Consider the following 20,087-nt stretch of genomic DNA (forward strand, 5'->3'; position numbering starts at 1 on the left):
TTGACAAGAAGAAACGCTGCGAGTCGAACTCGGATCAGAGGTCAATTGAGGTTGGCCCGGTGGGTGAAGAATGACCGAACTACACGGCCACTTGGTCCAGCTCGGAGAGTTGCTCAGTGTGTTTTGATCGATATAGACGGCGGCCATCATCCAAGCTCAGGGACTGTATCGGAGAAGCGATTAATAATGAGGGCTCGCCATTCCAGAAGTCAAGGTCTCGTGGTCCAAGGTGTCCAAACAGGAGCTGTCTGGACTTCCCACTTCTCCTCCGCACTCAACTCGACTTTTTCTGCATTTTCGCTGCGTGACTCCAACTTCACCTTCACTTCTCAATCCGCCTCAGGCTTGAACCACAATTTTCTTTCACTCACCCACCCCTCCGCCCGTCACTTATCGGCTGGGATAACGAAGCCTCCAGTCTTGCAGTCACATCAGCGTAATCCTCACGCGGCCAAAGTCCCCTCCAGAACGCCATTTCTTGCACAAACTACCCCGCAAGGACTGCTTCGACTCCGTCAACACCACCCAGGAAGATATCCTTCTACAGTATCACATCAGGCGAAGCCGCAGACACGGCAGGAGAACAATACCACTGAGTTGACTGCATCGCAACCTGCAAAGAGCAGCTCGCAGGCAGACGCGACTGTGATTCACAGTCCCCCACCATCATCACCATCGAAGAGTCATAAGTCAGAGACCTCTGCGACTCTTATTCCACCTCACACCCTTCCCTCCTCTTCGAGTGTCATTCAAATGCCGACCGAAACCACATCTTCCGCGCCCGCTCAGCACAAACCCCTCGTTGTCGGCCGGACGAAACCTCAGAGCCCCACGAGCACAGCAGACATGGATTCCTCCAGTACAAGTAAGGCTAACGACCAAGCAATCCCCACCGAAGTGAAGGAGGCCCTCAACCAGGAAATTTCCAAGAACGTCGAATCCAACACCACATCTGCCGCACCTGCCGAAGAAGCAACACCACAGCAATCGACGCAGGCGGCGGGCAAGAAGAAAGAAAAAGCCCCCAAACAGCCCAAAGCACCCAAAGCCGCAGCTGCACCACCAGCACCTCTGTCGCCCGCCCTCATCGACCTCCGCGTCGGCCACATCCTGCGCGCCATCGCCCACCCCAATGCCGACAGCCTGTATGTGTCGACGATCGCAATGGGGGACGCCGAAGGCACGGAGCACACACAGGTCGACGAGGAGACAGGAAAGGTGGTGCGGACAGTATGTTCGGGGCTCAACGGGCTCGTGCCGCTGGCCGAGATGCAAGACCGCAAGATCGTCGTGGTTGCGAACCTCAAGCCCGTCAACATGCGCAGCATCAAGTCCGCCGCGATGGTGCTGGCCGCGAGCCCCAAGCAGGAGGAGGGCGCCGACCCGCATGCCCCGGACCGAGTCGTCGAGCTCGTCAACCCGCCCGAGGGCTCCGAGGCCGGCGACAAAGTGTATTTCGAGGGCTGGGAGTACGGCGAGGGAAAGGGCCCGGAGAAGGTGTTGAATCCCAAGAAGAAGCAGTGGGAGGCCATCCAGCCGGGGTTCTTCACTGGTGAGGATCTCACCGTTGGTTTTGATGCCGGAAATACGGAGGTCGACGGCGACAGGAAGGGTACGCTCGTCGTCGAGGGCAAGGGCAAGTGTACGGTCAAGACTCTGAAGGGCGCCGTTGTTAGGTGAGGTCGGTCTGGTGTGCCTGGGCAGTAAGTGGGTGAGAAGGGAGAGCATTTCAGGAGATCTGGTGGATGTGGATTCTCGCGGACGGATGGGAATGGCCAATTTCTCATTGCGGCGAGAGAACATGTCTGCCATGACGACTATCTGAGTAACAATACGGACCTTAAGAGACAGGACGCAGTACCTAGCAAGCAAAGAGCTTTGCATCTTTCGTGGTAGACACCGGAGAATAAGAAGCATGGAGATGTATGGTGTTGTCATTAAATTCCCCTCTCTCTGACCATATGGGTATTCTGAGCCGCCTTTGGGCAGAGATAAGGTGTGGTATATACGGTATTTACAGCCGCAATTATGGCGGGAAACGCCTTCCAGAGTATCAGATGAAAACACCCTGCGGGAGGGTGATGCAGAGGTTCATGCGGTTCCATACGCCATGCACAACCAAAACTCCACTCGTCATGAAGGCCGCTTCCAAGTGTGCACTCCGTGCTCGACCACAAGTCAATAATCAAAGCTCATGGGGGCCTATGTCGTGCTCTAAATATAGATTGTTTTCAACAATCATTTCAAAACCACAATGAGTAAGACCAGAATCACGATCAGGATGATAATGGTTGTCATACCCCAAATCTGTGAGGCCTTCTGACTGACGCCCTTGAGTCGTCGTTTGGCGCCGTCAAGTCGGCCTTGGTGGCGGTCGACGCCCCGGTCTACTTCGTCTAGTAGGGCAATCTGACCCTCGAGTTCATCTCCAACTTGCATGGCAAGATGTCTCTGACGACCAATAGACTCACCCAATCGGTCTAGTTGTTCGTCTTGCTCCTCTATTACCTGTTGGTGGTATGTATGAATCTGTTGGTTCGACATTGCCTCAGTGGGATCCGGTGTCTTTACCCGCGCCGAGTCATCGTCGGTATATCTTGATGGAAATAAACTGGCACGATTTGCTTCGTCTTGAGCATCGAGAGATTCCTGACTGGAGTTATCTCGGAAGCGGACATTTTTGGCCGGATTTTGAGAAGAGTCTTGTCTTCGGAGATTTGATGCCTTCTGTCGCGAGGCTGCATCGCTCGGTTTCCTCGTCTTTGCTCTGTCGAAGTCTCCCTTCAAAGCGGCATCGTTGGGAGATGACAAAGTATCCTCGACAGTAGAGGAGTCATCGCCCTGAAATTGGCGAGAGAGGTCATTGTATTGCGACCGAAGCTTATCGAGAGAGTCGACATCAGAGGATCTGGTGGCTAACGATTCAATTCCTTCGCGGAAGGACTCTAATGATCGAGAGATGTTGGAATCTTGGGAGGGGTTTGGGTCAAGGTTTAACGAAATGGCACGTTGTCTTTCGAGTAAAGAGAGTTTGATGTGGTCGGCCAGGAGCAGCAATTGGGAGGGATTGGACATGGTGAGCAAGTGATGGAGCAAAAGAGGGCTGCCTAGGTCGAGTATCTACCTACTCGCACCGGGAGTCAGGTAGGGAAAAGGATGAGAGCAGCTGATGGGTGATAGATGTGAACCAATGGTGAACGGTATGGTTGTTGGGCGGTTAGATGTTCAGGTGTTGATGTGTACAAAGTGTCTCAGACGTGGTCGAATCGCATGAGGAAGCAATGGAAAGGCTGGAATCTGCGGATAGGACGATGAGGATTCGGTGGAGACGAGTTCATGCGAATTGCGTTACAGGCGATGTGACACGATGCTGAGGTGTCACGCCGAGGTGCCAAGCCACGCCATCGAGTTAAAGTTGGGGGAAAGGGAAAAAAGGGAAAGAGCGATCCGATGACGACCCGGATCCAGCAGCGACTTCCCCCACACGTGTGCGAGCACCTTTCCGACAAACTAGCAACCACGACAACACATCCATCGTGACTTTCCTTTCAACACCCGACTCTATATTCACCGCTCATGCCAGTCCCGACCTGTCAAACTACATAAACACATTCCATCCCATCCCTCGACTCTCACCCACCATCATGAACATACATCTATCCCTCACATCAAAAACACAATAACATCATGGACGAGCGGCATTTCCTCTCTTTCGCATCATCAGGGCCTTTACCCGATGATGATCAGTCATTTCACAGTCCCATACAACCGCACATCGATACACTATTTGCAGAGTTTGCCAGGTCTCGCCCCAGTCCATCATCTCCTCGCTCACCCATTGGTCCAGCCTCAATCAACCGCCGCTCTCGGTCCCGCAGTCCTCGCCCGGAGCAGGCCACGCCAAAACTCGACCTCCGCTCCCTCGACTATGTCTCTGACTACGATTCACACCTGATGTGTCCTATCTGCCATGTCCCGTTTCTCGATCCCGTTGTCCTCGAGTGCGACCATACCTTCTGTCACGCCTGTCTGACGGAATACCGCGATGGCTTGGCCAGTCCAACCAGATCACAATGTCCCACATGTCGCACCTTTCTTCTCTCACCTCCTCGGAAGGCCTCGAGATTAATCGTCAACATGTGTAATGATATCCCCGTCCGCTGTCCCAACCACGATTGTGAGGATAGCATTCCACGAGGCTGCATCGAAATACATGCCACTAAAGAATGCCCACACCAACAGTTACGCTGTCCAGGCTCAGAGTGCGGGAAGTCCATCAAAAGGAAGAATTTCGTACCTGATCAATGTATCCATACCTCTCATATAGAATGCGACTGCGGTCTCATCATCGAATTGGGGAGGGGCGAATGGCTCAGACATAAGGACGAGGAATGTCCGAATACTGGCGTCAAATGTCAAAAGTGCGATCGGAGGATATCTGCTAAAAACTATGTCAATGGTGCTACTGGCCACATTTGCAACGAGGACGAGTCTCATCTCTGTCCAGGAAAGCCTTTTGGATGTACCGATCAATTTGATCCAGACGACATAGTTACACATACGGACTCATGCCCTCTCGCACGACTGGCTCCTTTTCTCAACAAACAATCTAAGCTATTGAGTTCTCTTCAAGAGCAACTGACTATGGCCAAAATCCGGAATGAAGTCCTTGAGACAGGCTTCGACAAGATCCACGACATTATTAATGATCGAGTCTTGCCTTACATCCATTCAGACCAATCCCCCCCTGGTGAAGCGTCTGACATCGAGGAGATCGAGCGAGATCATATCCCCTCGGCTATTTCTCATCGAGACCTTCTGATGCCTGCTCATCTCCGTGCTTTGACCCCTTCTCCAGATCCCGAGGCTTCATCAATATCACAAACACAACAACATTTGCTTGCCTTGCATGAATCTCTACGTGGGAACGTCACCACTCTCGAACGGGATCTTTCCACCATGTCCAATATCATTTCCGACCTGGATGCTCGTACATCCATGCAACTCATGAATGAAACTCTTCGCATCAAGGAAGACCTCGCCCATACGAATGCGGCCCTTTTTAGCACAAGAGCACAGGTCCAGTGGCTTTTAAATCGTGAGCGAGTAGGTCAACAGCAGCAAGCAATGGGAATGCGTGGTCGAGCGCCATCTACTCAACCCCAAGGCCAAAATGGTCCGCACTCTACCAGAAGTTCCATGTCAGAAGGCAATGATCCATCTGCCCAGGCTCCAAACTCCGATGCTCATGCTCCAATATCAAGTGTTGGTCAAAGCCCGAGCTTTCGACCTCAAATGAGAAGGCTCAGCGGCAGTCAAGAAAGGGTGAAGCTCTAAATTTCTCCCTCTCTTTTAATCATTACTGTAGTTTATGTTCTTCTCAGACATACAAACCCCAGCGTCTAAAGTAGTACCACTACTCGCTCACAAATCGGTAACTTTTGTCAAAATACAAAATACTTAGCCATCCTATTACATACATAGTACTAAGTACTTATACGACCATTACTGCGATGCAATCAGAATGATCACAATAGAAGTCTGTGTTTAGGTCTCCACGAAATTGAAGTTCTGTCCATGCCAGCTACCTCACATGCCTACTTAGTACCTCTATCTTCAAACTTAATTACTGAGACCGATATACTAGAAAGTTACTACTAAATGGATACTTAACTCAGTACTATATAGCTCTTTATTGCACTAGTACTTAGTACTTAGTATATCAGTATATACTAGATACTAGGTATATAACCTTACTAGAAATATTTACAAATCACGAAGAATTCCTAATCTAGTTAGTGTTATTCTTAATATCGCCAAGTAATAAGTATTCATACTTAACTACTAATACCAGTAGTATAATAAAGCTTAGGAAAACCTCGCGATTGATATAGAACTTAATCACTAATCACGTTGAACCGGTAATTCCTTGACTATTCACTAACGGCCCTCAAGCTCCGACGAAGAAGATCATAGGCTAGAATAGTAAGCATTTTAATGATGCATATGATGATTGATTAGTAGCACTTAGTACCTATAAGCCTATCTATCCAGAGTCTCAGTGATAGTTGGCTTTGCAGCATGGCCGAACACGATTGGTATTTAGTAATTTCGCATTCGAACGTGGTGAGAACGGGCAGCGTGCCGTGCCTACGGCCGCTGACTACATCTGAAGACTCGAACTTTTGCTGGGTCACGAGCGCCTATAAAAACGACCATAGGTAGCGAGATCGAGAGTCTTCAGCGCGAAAGACCACTTCCGGCACTCATCCCACCATCGATTCTAAGATCAACCCCAGTAACATAGGTTGCTGCATCGGATAGTAGGTAGAAAGCTCCACCTGCAATATCCCTCGGCTGACCTAAGCGTTTCATTGGCGGCGCTTCCTGGAAATAGTAGTTGACATCTGGTCTTCTTTTGGCGAGTTCCAAGTTCAGATCTGTTTCGATATAGCTATTCCCAAAATCAGCTCCTGTTGTAGGTGTGCTAGAGGCATATACCAGCCAGTCTCACGCATAGTTTAGGAATGAACTTACCCGGGACTTATGCTGTTGACTCTGATTCCCTCAGCCGCAAGCTCATGGCTAAGCTGTAGACAAAATGACTTCACAAATCCTTTTGTTCCACCATATGCCGTCAAGAAGTGCCCGGGACACTTATTGGATGCTGCTTGGGAAGCAATCATCACTATGCTACCTCTAGTCTTCGTTACTTCGTTAAGCGGTTGTGATAGTAATTGTTTAACTGCGAGTTGAGTTGGGAAAAATGTCCCATTTTGCTGGAAATGTGTAAGTCAGCCAATGATAGTTTAACGCCTACAAATCAGTCTCACATTGACAGATACTACTCTGTTGAAGTCCTCCAGCTAAACCAAGCGCATGAGTAACCTTTCGAATTGTTTGAAAATTAGGGGTTAGGACTTACGGTGTGCTCAAGAAAGGGTTTGTCCGTGCCAATGCCTGCATTGGTGACGCTGTTTGATGAATTGTCAGTCTACTTTAGCTAGACGTTGCGAAGTTCTCAACCGACATTGCGTCAATGCTGCCTCCCAGTGCACTCACACACTTAGCGAAAGCAGATTCCAACGATTCTAGCTTCGTTATGTCCCCACTACCTTGAATCGTTAGTGCCCATTCATATAGATCTTCGCCACATCATGGATCCACATACGTATAATAATGACAGTTCTCTGTTTTCTCGATGAGTGCTTGACAATCGGGGTGTGGCTGTGGAAGAAGATCGATAATTGCTACGTGTCCGCCTGCCTCAATAATGACGGTCACAATTGCAAGGCCTATGCCTCTGGCTCCACCTAGTCAAAGTATTAGTAAAAAAGCCCCAACAGTACGCAGAGCTATGATCCCCGAGATGCCCGAAAAACGTATAAACATACCAGTGACGATTATCTTTTTAGACTTTAGATCAATCATTATCAAACGTACATACACAGATCAAGCTTACCCGGGAACCCGTTCTCTGTCGCATTCCATTGATATATCTCAGGGGACTGCTCGGAAAATAGATTCCGATTTATCCTGCCATGTTCGAAGCTAAGGGTGTTCTTCCGACCATTTCAAAGTAAGGCAATGTATGCAGCTCCGAGTCACTTGGCAAATAGTCATCTTGATCTTATTGATTGGCTCCTTCAGATGGGGTGTGGCCCGGAGACCACAAGCACGCCGATTTGATACCATAATGGTGCTAGTGATTTGATGCAGAGCTGCCTATCCTCAGGGTCCACCAAATACAGAAGTATCTTTGTTCGTGTGGTGAACAAAGGCTCTCATGTTCGATTGATTCTCGCGTGATGATGTTTTCAGCTGCGCCCAACGTATGTATTCTAGGATAAATTTTAAAAATGATCTATTTCGGTTGACGCTTTTTCTGATAGCACATCTTGTCATCATGAGGTGTCTAGATATGAAATAGTTAGAGTAGGTGTAATATAAAGTCGCGATAGCAATTATTCTACTCAGCATTAGCTTATCTTATCGTCTAGTCTTCATTATATATACTTACTGGTTAGGTAGGTATTTAGTAGGAGTTAAGAAGTCTAGAAACTAATCCGTCCACTAGAATAAGTAAGATATTTTTTAATTCAGCCATAGATTATAGGGAACTATCCACTATTCTTCTAGTCAAGTCTAGTCTATTCTACATCGCTTCAACGGTTATATACGTACTGCATAGAACGCTCATTGCCCGAGATCGGCCCAAGTCCTTGTAGCTAACTTTCCTTTTAATCTAATACACTGGGAAGAGTTCTCCCTATTATTGAATCTATAGACAATCTAATTCTGACTTGCCGCGGTGAGTGACGTTAGCTATATGTCTAACATCTATTCTCAGGACTGACTAAAGAACCTAAGCCATAGCTTGTGAATTCTATTTGTGGAAGATGACCTTTGTCAAGGACAAGAATTATAGCTTCCAATGACTTGATTTGATTTAACTAATTGGTTGGTTCCTCCAGACCTGTAAGGTTCTGGGATCTATCTACTTCATGTAAACAGAGCTAAGCTCCCTACTGGGCGGAGTGGTCACAGGACTGTGGATTCTGTGGTCCTGCCATCCATCCAACAGCCATCATTAAACTGCGCAAAGATGCAATGTCGTAAGCCGAGCACTATCATTTTGTGTGTTCTCAGTCAAGTATGATATGAAACTCTGGAAGCTGAACTGATTCCCTTTCAAAAAGGCTGTCTGCTCGCTACACCTCTGGATTCAATAAGGGTCCTTAAACGCATCTCATGGAATATAGGAGGGCTATTCACCGAAGTAAGAGCATAATTGAGACAGTCGCCGACTGGTGTTGCTTCGATGAGCTGGAAGCATCTTGAGATCACTTTACTGCAACTTCTGTGAGGTACTTAGATTGCAATGAGCCAACTAGGGAATGTGGTGAATGTAGTAGTTTTCTGTCAATGGGAAACCTTCCCCCCTGACTGACAAAGCAAATTTATTGCCCGTGTGCTAACATCCTCGTAATTCAGGCATAGCGTAACTATATCGCCTTCATCCAAACCACTAACCCCAGCGTTCATGGGCTTTCTCCGAGATCTTCGAAGTTCTGCTCTCACCTCCCGAATTTGTCGTTTCCTCATCTCGCAATCGTCCACGATCGCACCACCCCCTTTCACTTGGACACGGTTTCCATATGGAAGACTTGATCCTTCGTTGGTGCCAGACTCAAGTCATTCGAATCAGGAGTAGAAAGAGCACCCTCAGCATTGTATTCTTTCTGTAGAGCAATCTTCTCTCGGCGCATATCCTTTGACTTTTTGACGCCAAATCCATCTTGGAAGAGTGTGAAAGCTTCGTCAATCGACAAACCCTCTGTAAAGAAACAAAATTAGCACTCCTTCATAGCTTGATCGTGGGCAATTCCTTACTAGTCTCAGGGTAACAGAAGTAAGCAAGCACAAGGCCAATAATGACGAAGCAGAGGTACAGGCCGTAGGTCCCACTTGGAGTAAGCGTTTCGAGTCTGGATTCAAATTAGTCCATTTTCATTATTCCTGCACTGGAAGGAGGTACGCACTCGCTCAGGAAAGACACAGCGACGACCAAGTTCGCTGTGAAACTTGCCGTGGTACTGATAGCACTACCTGCCGCACGAATCTCGAGAGCAAGGTACTCGGATTGATACCAACAGAGGTGTGCATAGGTAGAACCAAAACCGGTGACAAAGACAACGATCCCGGCTATGACGAGGCCAACGAGTCGTTGAGGATATTCATATCCTTCAACAAGGACCCCTCCTGTGGGTTTGCACATGTAATAGAAAGCCACGAGGCACCAAGTAAGGCCGACGACCATAATAGGCCCGAATTTCATCAGCAGACCACGGCGACCGATCCGGTCAACCATAACCATGCCGCAGAGAAGGAAAAATGTATTTGTGATCGAAGGAATAAGACCGCCAATTGAAGGGTTGGACAGGCCCAAGAGACCAAATAGTGTACCGGCATAATAAAGAAGGGTATTGTAGCCCGTGAATTGCCCAAAGACCTGGATAAAACTGACAGTGAAGATCGACCGGCGATATGGCTTATGAGTCCACAACTTCTTAGACCGTTCCAAAAAGGTGGTCGTACGCTGTAGAGCCGTGGTAGCAGCGACGTGCTCCTTGACGACGCTTAACTTGAGCTCAATGATCTCGGGGGTCGCATACTTGTATATCGTCTTGAGTACCTCTCTGGCTTTGTCGTCTTGACCACGTAGAATAAGTACACGCGGCGACTCTGGTAGCTTATGCATCAAAGCAAGCTGTAGAAGGGAAGGGACGACGCCAAGACCGAAGAGAATTCGCCAGTTATGAGGGACGTGTTGCATACCAGCCCCTATGGCGACACTAACGGTCTGGCCAAATGGGATGCAGAACCCGTTGGTTCCGACACACCGCCCACGAGCCTTGGTCGGCGCCAGCTCAGTAATGTAAAGAGGGCAAATAACAGCTGCTCCACCTACTCCGACACCGAGGACAAGACGACCCGCGATGAGCTGGCCAAGGGAAAAGCTCGACGCGATTATGATCGCACCAGCGGTGAAGAATAAGTCCGATATTAACAGACACCTCTTCCTACCCCATTTGTCGGCAAAGACCCCTAATATCGCCGCTCCGAAGATTGATCCAATTGTAGTGGCCGCCGTGGCAATCTCCTGTTGCGTGTAGGAAAGTGGTTTGCCTGTCAACTGGTTTCCCACATAAGGAAGAGCAACACCAACGACACCGGTATCGTAGCCGTAAAGGAACCCACCAAGTGCCGCCGTGAAGATCAAGAATGCAAGGTATGGAGTCATTTTGTCTTCATTCTCGGCTTCAATGACATGTCCATCCACATGATGAGTGTGCTCCAGCTGCTCCATCCACTTCTGAGAGACGGACACTCGCCTTGATGGCGGTTCCGCCAGGTGGATCTCGTTGTGAGGCATGATGGTCTGGTGGAATATTCAATGTAGTGTATTGGAAAAGTGTGGATCTAGTTACTTTGACCAAGGAATGAAGCAAAGGAGGTGGTCTTTCTCTCAGCTAAATAGTCGAGCTGTGAGGTTTCCTGGGGAACTGTGGAGGGGGCGGGATGCGTAGCATACAATTCCCCACAACCCCGGGACTCCTGGCGGAAAATGGGTCCCGAGGGTATTTGGATATCACCAAGTGGCAATAAATTGCTCTCAGTCCTATTACTTGATTGGCCTGCATACACCTCCTTGGAACGGGGACATGATCGGGGGTGATGCCGGGCCCCTTGGAGCTGGCTTTGTCCGTATTCGCTCCCGAAGGCACCGTCGTGGCCACTGAACGGGTCCTCAGATTCCGAAGAGGTTCGGGTTTTGCTAGACGGACATACTGCACGACCTTGAGAACTCAAGATTCGGGATAGCTATCAATCCTGTGCATTCATGGATTTCCTACGAGTCTATGTATGAGTTATGTCACAATTCGGGTAAACGGAACGGTAACAGACAATGGTCGCACACCCAGGCAAAAAAACAGCACTCTGAGTTGTATCTGATTTTTGACCTGCTGCCAACGGCGTTCCTCAATAAGGAAGAAGTTAACATAGATACACTAGCTGTCCATAAAATCTCCAGCCACCTCTGTCGAGCTGAATCGACGGGAGATATAGCGCTAATCGCACCCCCGCCCCCTGAGAGGCTAATATTTGGTGCTACCACAAACCATTAGCTAACTACGAAGATGCTTTGATGTATGTATATGCATCATGATCATGGCCGAGATCTTTTAGAGGGAAGGCCTGATTCCTGTGTCAAACGTTGGTTTCTGCGCTTTGTGCCAGTCATTGCATCTCGTTGACAATTTGTCCAGTGTTTTTGAATGGCAAGCAGGTGTTCTCGGATATGTTTGGCGTAGTCAAAAGATTGACTGAGTTCGTCCAGTGCTCGGAAACAAGTGTTGAGGTCTTCAATGATGTTGACCTGCCCCTCTCCACCTGATGTTGACCCCGATCTTTCATTGGCAACCAAACCAAAGATCAAGATTAACGATGCAGAAAAAATGATAGTCACCGAGTAGACATTCATCTTACGAAACCCGTAGCGTGACTCGTAATTCCTAAGCAAGGAGGCGATTTCAGAAGCTGAGGTGCGGCATGTTTGGCGGGCGTGCTTGTAGCCAGGTCCAATGTCGCCTCGCGGCTGTGAACTTTTGGATGTCCACGGCCGATGAACTAGAATGCACAAGTAATGGAAACCCATACTACGCATTTATCAGATATAGTTCAAGCGAAGATCGGAAGCTCATCCAAATGACTTACTGAAGAAGAAGTACCTGGGGAGGAGCTACACTGTCTGCCTGTATCTGAATGACCCTTGGTAAAGTATCTTGCCAGCTGAACAAATGCATCGTCGTATGTTCAGACATATTCTGCAAAGCTACTTTTGATATCTTTACACAGCCATACCTTGAAAGTTTGAGTAAGCATTCAACAAGAGAAGCAGGGCGAATCGGCCTCTACTCACAGCACACGAATGAGGGGAGCTAGTTGTTCACATAGCATCACCCATTGCTGCACAACAATGAAGGGTATTTCTTCCGCAAGCTTAGACACACCACCTGAGTGCGAGCCTGAGGATGTAGTAGAGATTGAAGACCCCGATGATAATGTATATTCCGTGTCTAGCTCAGGGCTCGTGGTGGTGGCCAGTGGCTTTACAGTCACCTCTTCACTATCGACTCTGAACGGGCGTCCGAGACTGAAGCTCCAAAGACTAGAAAGGATTAGGTGAGACACAATTTCGCCTGCGGGGTAGGTACGTACTAATTTACCACGAGGCAACTCCAGAAGGTCTTCTTTCGAGCATCTGCCTCCTTGGCTGAGATAAGTCCTTGTTCAACGAATGGAGTGCTATCAACGTGAAGACCAAGGGCGAAAGCAAGCCGCATAGCCATTCCTGGTCGAGTCAATTAGTACCGAGATATGCAAGGCAAACCAAGGCGTACCACTGTATAGCCAAACACGTGCATCGTGTCCATTGGTAGCTTCATGACTACTCAGTAGCAGTAAAGTTTGGACGGTAGTGACATTAGGGCTCTCAAGTTCCACCTCCAGAAGAACTTTACTCTTGTCCGCAAAGAAACTTGCCATGGGTTTGGGGAACGTGATGAAGGAAGCATGATAGCGCTCCGAGAACGCAGCTCCAAGAGCACATCTGCACAGGTTAGCAGAGACCCGTAGTATCTAGTAGTGTAGCACAGAGCTTACATGACAGATACTAAGGATTGCGAGCAGAAACCAAGCTTGCCTCCATTCTCTTGTAACCGTGCGCTTTCGAATGTGGCTCTATCCACTGTCGAGTGACTGGTATTGTGCCACTTGAAAAATAGGTCAATTAAATGTTCCTGCAGGTCAAAAGGAACTTCACGATCCAGTTGGGCAGTTTCAAGTGCGATTGCACACTCCCTCTCAATGTCGTGTGCCTTGTCGTCAAGATCACTGTGCACTGGTTTCCCTAGGAAGTGATGGTTTGATGCACTTCCATAATATCGTAGGCTCCCGTCATGGCTAACACGCAGAGAACCAAAGCGAGCAGCAAGGCGAGGAACAATGTTTGCATCTCCCTCATCATCAGACGACACATTTGATACCGGTAATTCCGTTGGAAGGTTCATCTCTGCAATGGGGTTGTTGAGAATTTGCCATGGCCAGTCAGAAGGGCTGCCGTCCCATAGCCCGATTGTCGTGAAATCCGCCCAGGTCTGGAAGTCATATGTCATAGTCGAATTTTGTTGGCAGTCTTCGGGTATCGCTGTGTACATCAAACTGTCGTCGAGGAGTGCAATGCCTGGGAGGGGTGTATCGCTGAGGGCGACGGGATCTAGCCGGGAGATGTGAGACTCCGAGGACTTCATCCCCGGCAGGATGCGATCGAGTGGCAATTCAAGGTTCGCGCAGATCTGATCCAACAGAGACTGTTCATCACCACTGAGAGGCGGAATTGAAATGCCATTCTGATTCGCAAGATCTGTCAGTGTCTCAACCCGTCTATACAGAACATCGATGGCAGTCCGCAGAGACATTCTGCGACCCTATCGTAAGTGGCGACCATAGAGCATACCAAAGGGTTCAGAGGAGTCCCTCACTTTCTTTTGTCATCCTTGATGGAATATCTACAACCCTTGCTTTTGTGGGAGCAGCTTCCACAGACAGGGCGTAATCCATCGCACTGCACACGTCAGCAAGAGTTGTCGGTATGGGAAGTCCTGGCGTTATACTTTGATTTTACTTTCGCGACAATTCTCACATGCGGTGGTAATATGCTTGCGGGGCATCGTCTACGGTTCATGTAGCGCAATCAAAGCAGAACATAACATGTAGACTCGATAGAAGGAAAGAGCAGATCCCATCTTGGGCCGGGGTTTCGTTCAATTCGGGCACATGGTTATTTACCCCGCAGCTCCCTAATACTCGGTTGACGGTTGTGGCGACTGGCAGTGCGCATCAATGGCCACCCCTTGCGAATCTACTTTAGCGGCACTGGTGGAATTTTCCAATCTGTGACTGGATCATGGTCCTTTAGCCTTATTAGTTCTACTTTTCAAGAAGCCCGTCGAGAAGTACCGATGAGAAACATGGTTGGAGGATGGTATTCGGACAAAATGCCGATGTCCCGTACACTAGATGGCTTTCCAGTCATGCCAGTGGTGTTCACAATTAACCCTGCAAATATCGGAAATATCAGAGAAACCCCCCTGATCCTGGGACATCCTATCACATGTGAGGGTCGGAATCCGGGTTCCAGGCGTTTCTCATTGGTGCCCTAGCCATAGTGGTAGTGAGTCTTTCCGGCTCATACCTAGCGAGTCAACGGCCACGTGAGTCAACCACCTAACAACAAGACCAGTGCCTCTTTTTGCAACATTAGGGCATTTCCCCCTTGTTTTGTACAGGATCTGGTAGCTGCGAGCCGAATAGGCGAGGCTGTCCGGCTCATCGCCTTGGAATCAAAACGGGTACACCTGTTCAAATCTACAGCACCGAGGCTCCCAGAGGACTAAGATATGATGAACTCTTCTGAATTTAGTCTGACCTTACTTTTTGGACAACCATCTGCTCGCTCTCCTATAGTCTTGCTGTCCCAACACCCCTTTTACGACAGAGCTTTGAGCAAAGAAAGCTTTGGTTTCTCGTCAACCTAACGCAGCCACTGCAACAAAACCATGCACCCACACGTCTTCTTGCGCCCTCAGACCTTCCGCCACTCCTGAACAGTCTCAGTTACTCAGACATCATATCTTCTGTGGCTTGTCGGAGCGAAAAAACCACACTGCTCCAGCGTGCCTGTCGCAATAAAGAGGACACGCAGGAGCAGATACTAGTGCCACAAACCCTATCCTTCGTTGTATAGTACAACTTGTGTGCTTAATGGTGGATCATCGTCGCATTCAATCACAGGAACCATCAGACTCTAGCCAATACTGGTGAGATTTTCTTATCTTCGTCGCCGATAGTCCCGAGATTGCAAACAGCAGGCCGCCGTGAGCTAGTAGCCCATTGTCCGAATTTGGATGCCTCGTACGCAAACAAGCCTCGAATTTGGCGCCCAAGTAATTGAAGACATTCATAATACTGAGGGGTAGTCTCAACCCCCCAGTAGAGGTGTGAAGACATATCTAGGCACAGAGTGTGCAGAAAAAATGGTAAGAGACCGGAGTGAGAGAGAGATTGTGCGTGTTCACAATAAAAAAAACTTTCAGGGTTGTGATTGCTACATGACAATCAGGACGTTGATGTTGACATATAACCTCCGTAAAATGTGTCTATTAGTCTACAGAAGAACAATATCTTTCAGCAATGGGAATTGTTCTACTCTTCGTCAATGGAGCTTGACCCGCCGGCTACTGCGATGGCACTCCCCCACCCCGCCCTTCCGCATCCCTTCCGCATCAGCATTGTGTACTCGGAAAGCAAGTTCCGTGTCCTTAAGAGCCACAAACGCACAAACTTGAGTCACGGAGTCTGTCAGGAATTGTCAGCTTGGATCCGAAAGCGGCTACGAAACGAGCCGAGCCACGAAATATAGGCAGAGTGTTACGAAAGGGGGACGATATGCCGTCCAGGCTGTCTATGGAGGTCATTGCACCACCGGGTCCTATCAGAACCGGGTCTTGCATGCAGAGCAGGCCATAGGACAATGTAGCTTTGTATGGAGAGCGCAAGAGCTGTGTATCGCTGAAAGCGCGATTCTTGTTATGGCTAACAATTGCGTGAAGACTAGTCGAAACGCTGTCTTTGCGACAGTCGCTTATGCAGATTCTGCCATGCTGCTACACCTCGCTTTGCATTTTCACTGGGTCCATTCTCTGGCTTCCTCATCCGTCTATCGAATGTCTCTAGTGATACCCACCCTTTGAAACTTAGGTCTACTAGAAATGCCTGGGAAATTTCCTGCACAGGCATAAACGCCCCATATTCCGTTTCAAGAGGGAACGGTCTTGCCTCGTTGGACCATACGTGACCAGGTTCAAGCGAAGGATCAAACCATGGGTGGCTTTCCGAATACGGTGGGTCCATCGGCTCCCCGTCTGACAGCTGAATGTAGAACAGTTTGTCTAAGGGACAGTTTTTAACAAGTTTTTGCAGTGACTCTCTGAGCCTTTCATCTCCATCTGCTTGTCGGCTCGACGGGCTGTATGGATCTGCCCACAGGAATGTGCTCAGGTGAAAGCTGTCCAAACAAAGCCCGAAGTTATCGCGATTCACCTCCTGAACTATCATGAGCGCTTCTTGCCATGTTGTGCAATGAGATGACCATGCCAGGTTCTCATAGGCGACTCTGATAACAGGGTGCTTGGCACTCGCTAGGTCAGCGAGCTGGCGAAGCTCAGAAACCATTAGTCGGTGATCGTTGTTGATGACACGTTCATAATTCGACGGGATCTGGAGATGCTCAGCTCCAAGCGTTCGAGCAATCTCAAGCCATTTCTCTGCTTTCTTGAGTCGGTCTATCAGGGGGTGCAAACTACCTTCGTAGTTCTGAAAAGATGCGAGGGCCAGGACGTGGATTCCATTCTCCTGGCAAAGAACTTTGATTTGTCGTGCAGCGTCCAGTATCGGAGTAGATGTCTTCGCTGCGTGGGCTTGGAGATCGGGATACGTGATCTCTATGCCAGCAAACCCATTCTGGGCCGCTGCTGTAATCTTGTTTGGTAGGGTGTGAGAGTCATGTTCACCAAGAGAGACACTGGCAATTGCTAGCCTGTTGTCCAGCATTATTGAGTCTCAATCTTTTCTTTGTATTGACACAGCTCTCATAATATGCAACGCTGAAAATGGGCAAAGGTCCTTTCTTTGGATGGCTCAGCATTTGTTTGATCTTTAAACGAAAAGCCCTGTCACTAGAAAATTTCAATGATTGTTGTTTCATTGGGCATCAAATGGTTTGATCGACTCCAGCCCTCTCTGATATCGCCACGGCAGTGGAGATGACTGGGATGTGCCTCGGAATCCGCTTTCCGGCCGACGCGGCCGCAAATCCCCACAGCAAGGAACGCATCACCTCAATTCGAATCCTGTAGCTCTCGTGAGGATTTTCAAGCTCATCCTTTCGCTCATCTGTAATAAGTCGGAAGTAAAGCACTGGGTGACTTGCCTTCTCCATCAATACCATGCTAACTAGGTCCCGCCATCTTTACAAATCCTCCTACTGCATCTGCCCGCGATGGAGCGGGATTTCTATCGCTCTACAGATTTTGGACTACCCCACAAAGAGCGTATCAAAGCCTATCTTGCGAGCATAACAGCGGACACAGCCTACGACGGTTTCGACAAGCGTCTTCTACAACAGGTGGAACTATTAGAGGTCGATCTAGAGCTGGGACAAACGGTTTACGTCTTCTCTGTTCAAGATTTCATGTCCAACAAGGACGGCAACCTTCACGGTGGTGCTGTCGCAACCCTGATGGACAATCTGAGCTCCACTGCTCTTGTCACTGTACAAAAACCAGGATTCTGGGACAGTTTCGGGATCAGCCGGTCACTTGCCATTATATATCACCGGACCATGCCTGAGAACGCAGTGCTGCTCATCAGATGTAGTGTCCTCGCTGCAGGGAGACAAATGGCTACAGTAAAGGCGGTGATAGAAGGGCAAAATGGTACCATTCACGCAAGCTGCGTACATGAGAAATTCGCTGCTCCAACACCAAAGCTGTGAAGGTCTTGCAGATACACACTCAAGAAGCCGCTAAGCACCTACGGGTTGAAGTCACCTGCACATTATGGCTTTTATCGACTCATCTGTTTTTAGCGGGAACCCAGAGATATTTTTGAGAATTAACGTTAAAGGAACGTCGGCATAAACTCAAAGAGGGTTCGATATGAGTTGAACTTAGCGGTATCGTTAGAGCTATACTTGCTTACTTCTAAAATGCTTTTCGCGTTCATAATTGTTGCTATGTACTTATCTACATAATCTGTCGGTCTCGAAAGCGATTCACTTTTTCTTCCTGCCACAGTGTCTGGCCCGAAGCATACTTTGAATTGCAAACCCTACTTGTTGAACGCCAACCTACATTGCATCCACTTGAAGACTTGATTGATCGCTTGAGTTTCTCTTAGGAAATGGTCACGTTTTGAAACGGTGGCTCACTCCCACGATATTTGAATCATATATTTCTCGAACCACTGCAGGATCTGGTCCGGGTGTCGTTGAAAATAAGTGTACCCATCCCACCTTCTTGTGGTCCCTTTGATCCAAAACAGCTTCTTCTCCTTGACTGGGAAGTTATCATATACAGTCTGCACATCAATCGGCTTCGTCATCAAATCGTCTTCGACTTGGTAGACAAATGTTGGCACTGTGACACTCTTGGAAGGGATCCTGGGACCGAGCTCAAACAAGCTGAAGCTTGTATGTATCTTGACCAAGCGATCAAGCTCAGCCATCCTGTCCATCGGAACACCGTCCCGTTCGAAGCTGCGTTCTAGCAGAGTCCGAGGCGAGATAGGCTGTGGGCCACAGAGACAAGAGACATTCTGAGCCTTGAAGACTTTAGGGTATAAATGCATTGCCCACAGTGTCGAGGTGAAACCCAGGCAGCGACTGAACAGCGCGATTGACATGTCCTTGGTATCTGGTCGACTTCGAGCATAGAGTAAGGAGCCGATTACATCACGGCTTTCATACCGTCCGGCGCTGACCGACTGCGCATTGGCCGGGCCACTGTGGCCAAAGTTGCGGAGGTCATATGCCAAGACATTGTACCCAGCATCGTGAAGGATTTCATAATCCGGCATAAAGTTGACTTCGATGGTGTTGCCCGTGGCACCAAAGATGGACTTCCATGGCTCGAGATGCGATGGGAACCCTGCTCGAGAAAAACCCATCGGATGATTCGCTATGATAAGTTTGTTCGACCCGGCGCAGGGTATGAACCACCCTTCGAGGGGCACCCCGTCGTAGGAAGGGAAAAAGACATCATCATAGTGCAATCCAACTTCCGATGGGTCGTGAAGGATCGGTGAACGTGGGAGCTTGCCCATCGACCTCGCATATCCCTCTAGGATGCTGGAAATCTCCTCGTCGCTTCTCATCGTGGCAACCATGTTTTGAGTGTATCTCACGTCACAAGATGTTGTTCGTAAAATGGAAGAATGGTTACTAGATCGATATAGTTAGGCTCTTACATACTTACTAGTATCAGGGGTGAAGGGCCTGTGAACTTAGCAGCTTGAATTCGGCGAGTGATATAGACTTGGCAATCGCTCAATCTCGTACAGTTGCGGACTGTTTCAAGGTTTCTTGAATAGTCAACTCCAACGAACACTTAATACTCCATTGTAGAGCTCTGCACTCTGGCCAGTGTTCCTTGCTCAGCACTGGTGTTTTCTGGTTAGCAGAGAATAGGAGAGAAGCGAAGAGGCAATGGTGCTAACAAGGACTAGTTCTGGAAAACTGTATTCCGTATTCGGTTTCGGGGCCGAGACTGTGTTCATCCCCCGACTTTTACCCTAACTCCAGTGGTCAATCCGATAGTAGCCACAGGGACGATCGGGCATACAGCACTGTGCTCATTCGAAAAAGGAACTTCGGGCGGGCTCCTCTGCGGACACCGCGAATGTTA

The 20,087-nt window shown here is 48.7% G+C and overlaps 9 protein-coding genes across 9 annotated transcripts; 3 read left to right on the forward strand and 6 right to left on the reverse strand.

Annotated features, from left to right (window-relative positions):
• Nucleotides 1-186: 186 nt before the first annotated feature.
• LTR84_010046 (uncharacterized protein) lies at nucleotides 187-1,680 on the forward strand (the record flags this gene model as incomplete). The annotated part of the gene is made up of 1 exon (XM_064853584.1): nucleotides 187-1,680. One exon carries the CDS (start codon nucleotides 187-189, stop codon nucleotides 1,678-1,680), a length of 1,494 nt encoding a protein of 497 aa, XP_064709983.1.
• A 558-nt stretch (nucleotides 1,681-2,238) lies between these two features.
• Nucleotides 2,239-3,075, reverse strand: LTR84_010047 (uncharacterized protein; the record flags this gene model as incomplete). Its single annotated transcript, XM_064853585.1, has 1 exon — nucleotides 2,239-3,075. The coding sequence occupies one exon, from the start codon at nucleotides 3,073-3,075 to the stop codon at nucleotides 2,239-2,241; it is 837 nt and encodes a 278-aa protein (XP_064709984.1).
• Nucleotides 3,076-3,687: 612 nt separating this feature from the next.
• LTR84_010048 (uncharacterized protein) lies at nucleotides 3,688-5,337 on the forward strand (the record flags this gene model as incomplete). The annotated part of the gene is made up of 1 exon (XM_064853586.1): nucleotides 3,688-5,337. One exon carries the CDS (start codon nucleotides 3,688-3,690, stop codon nucleotides 5,335-5,337), a length of 1,650 nt encoding a protein of 549 aa, XP_064709985.1.
• A 903-nt stretch (nucleotides 5,338-6,240) lies between these two features.
• Nucleotides 6,241-7,431, reverse strand: LTR84_010049 (uncharacterized protein; the record flags this gene model as incomplete). Its single annotated transcript, XM_064853587.1, has 7 exons — nucleotides 6,241-6,487; nucleotides 6,538-6,779; nucleotides 6,834-6,866; nucleotides 6,926-6,974; nucleotides 7,031-7,111; nucleotides 7,172-7,313; nucleotides 7,395-7,431. The coding sequence occupies 7 exons, from the start codon at nucleotides 7,429-7,431 to the stop codon at nucleotides 6,241-6,243; spliced, it is 831 nt and encodes a 276-aa protein (XP_064709986.1).
• Nucleotides 7,432-9,137: 1,706 nt separating this feature from the next.
• Nucleotides 9,138-10,936, reverse strand: LTR84_010050 (uncharacterized protein; the record flags this gene model as incomplete). Its single annotated transcript, XM_064853588.1, has 3 exons — nucleotides 9,138-9,337; nucleotides 9,394-9,488; nucleotides 9,543-10,936. The coding sequence occupies 3 exons, from the start codon at nucleotides 10,934-10,936 to the stop codon at nucleotides 9,138-9,140; spliced, it is 1,689 nt and encodes a 562-aa protein (XP_064709987.1).
• Nucleotides 10,937-12,782: 1,846 nt separating this feature from the next.
• Nucleotides 12,783-14,042, reverse strand: LTR84_010051 (uncharacterized protein; the record flags this gene model as incomplete). Its single annotated transcript, XM_064853589.1, has 3 exons — nucleotides 12,783-12,916; nucleotides 12,966-13,174; nucleotides 13,228-14,042. 3 exons carry the CDS (start codon nucleotides 14,040-14,042, stop codon nucleotides 12,783-12,785), a joined length of 1,158 nt encoding a protein of 385 aa, XP_064709988.1.
• Nucleotides 14,043-16,236: 2,194 nt separating this feature from the next.
• Nucleotides 16,237-17,235, reverse strand: LTR84_010052 (uncharacterized protein; the record flags this gene model as incomplete). The annotated part of the gene is made up of 1 exon (XM_064853590.1): nucleotides 16,237-17,235. The coding sequence occupies one exon, from the start codon at nucleotides 17,233-17,235 to the stop codon at nucleotides 16,237-16,239; it is 999 nt and encodes a 332-aa protein (XP_064709989.1).
• Nucleotides 17,236-17,683: 448 nt separating this feature from the next.
• LTR84_010053 (uncharacterized protein) lies at nucleotides 17,684-18,178 on the forward strand (the record flags this gene model as incomplete). The annotated part of the gene is made up of 1 exon (XM_064853591.1): nucleotides 17,684-18,178. One exon carries the CDS (start codon nucleotides 17,684-17,686, stop codon nucleotides 18,176-18,178), a length of 495 nt encoding a protein of 164 aa, XP_064709990.1.
• Nucleotides 18,179-18,609: 431 nt separating this feature from the next.
• LTR84_010054 (uncharacterized protein) lies at nucleotides 18,610-19,569 on the reverse strand (the record flags this gene model as incomplete). Its single annotated transcript, XM_064853592.1, has 1 exon — nucleotides 18,610-19,569. The coding sequence occupies one exon, from the start codon at nucleotides 19,567-19,569 to the stop codon at nucleotides 18,610-18,612; it is 960 nt and encodes a 319-aa protein (XP_064709991.1).
• Nucleotides 19,570-20,087: the final 518 nt, after the last annotated feature.

This window comes from Exophiala bonariae, assembly GCF_035927105.1.
Source record: "Exophiala bonariae strain CCFEE 5792 chromosome Unknown scaffold_4, whole genome shotgun sequence".
Taxonomy (NCBI): domain Eukaryota; kingdom Fungi; phylum Ascomycota; class Eurotiomycetes; order Chaetothyriales; family Herpotrichiellaceae; genus Exophiala; species Exophiala bonariae.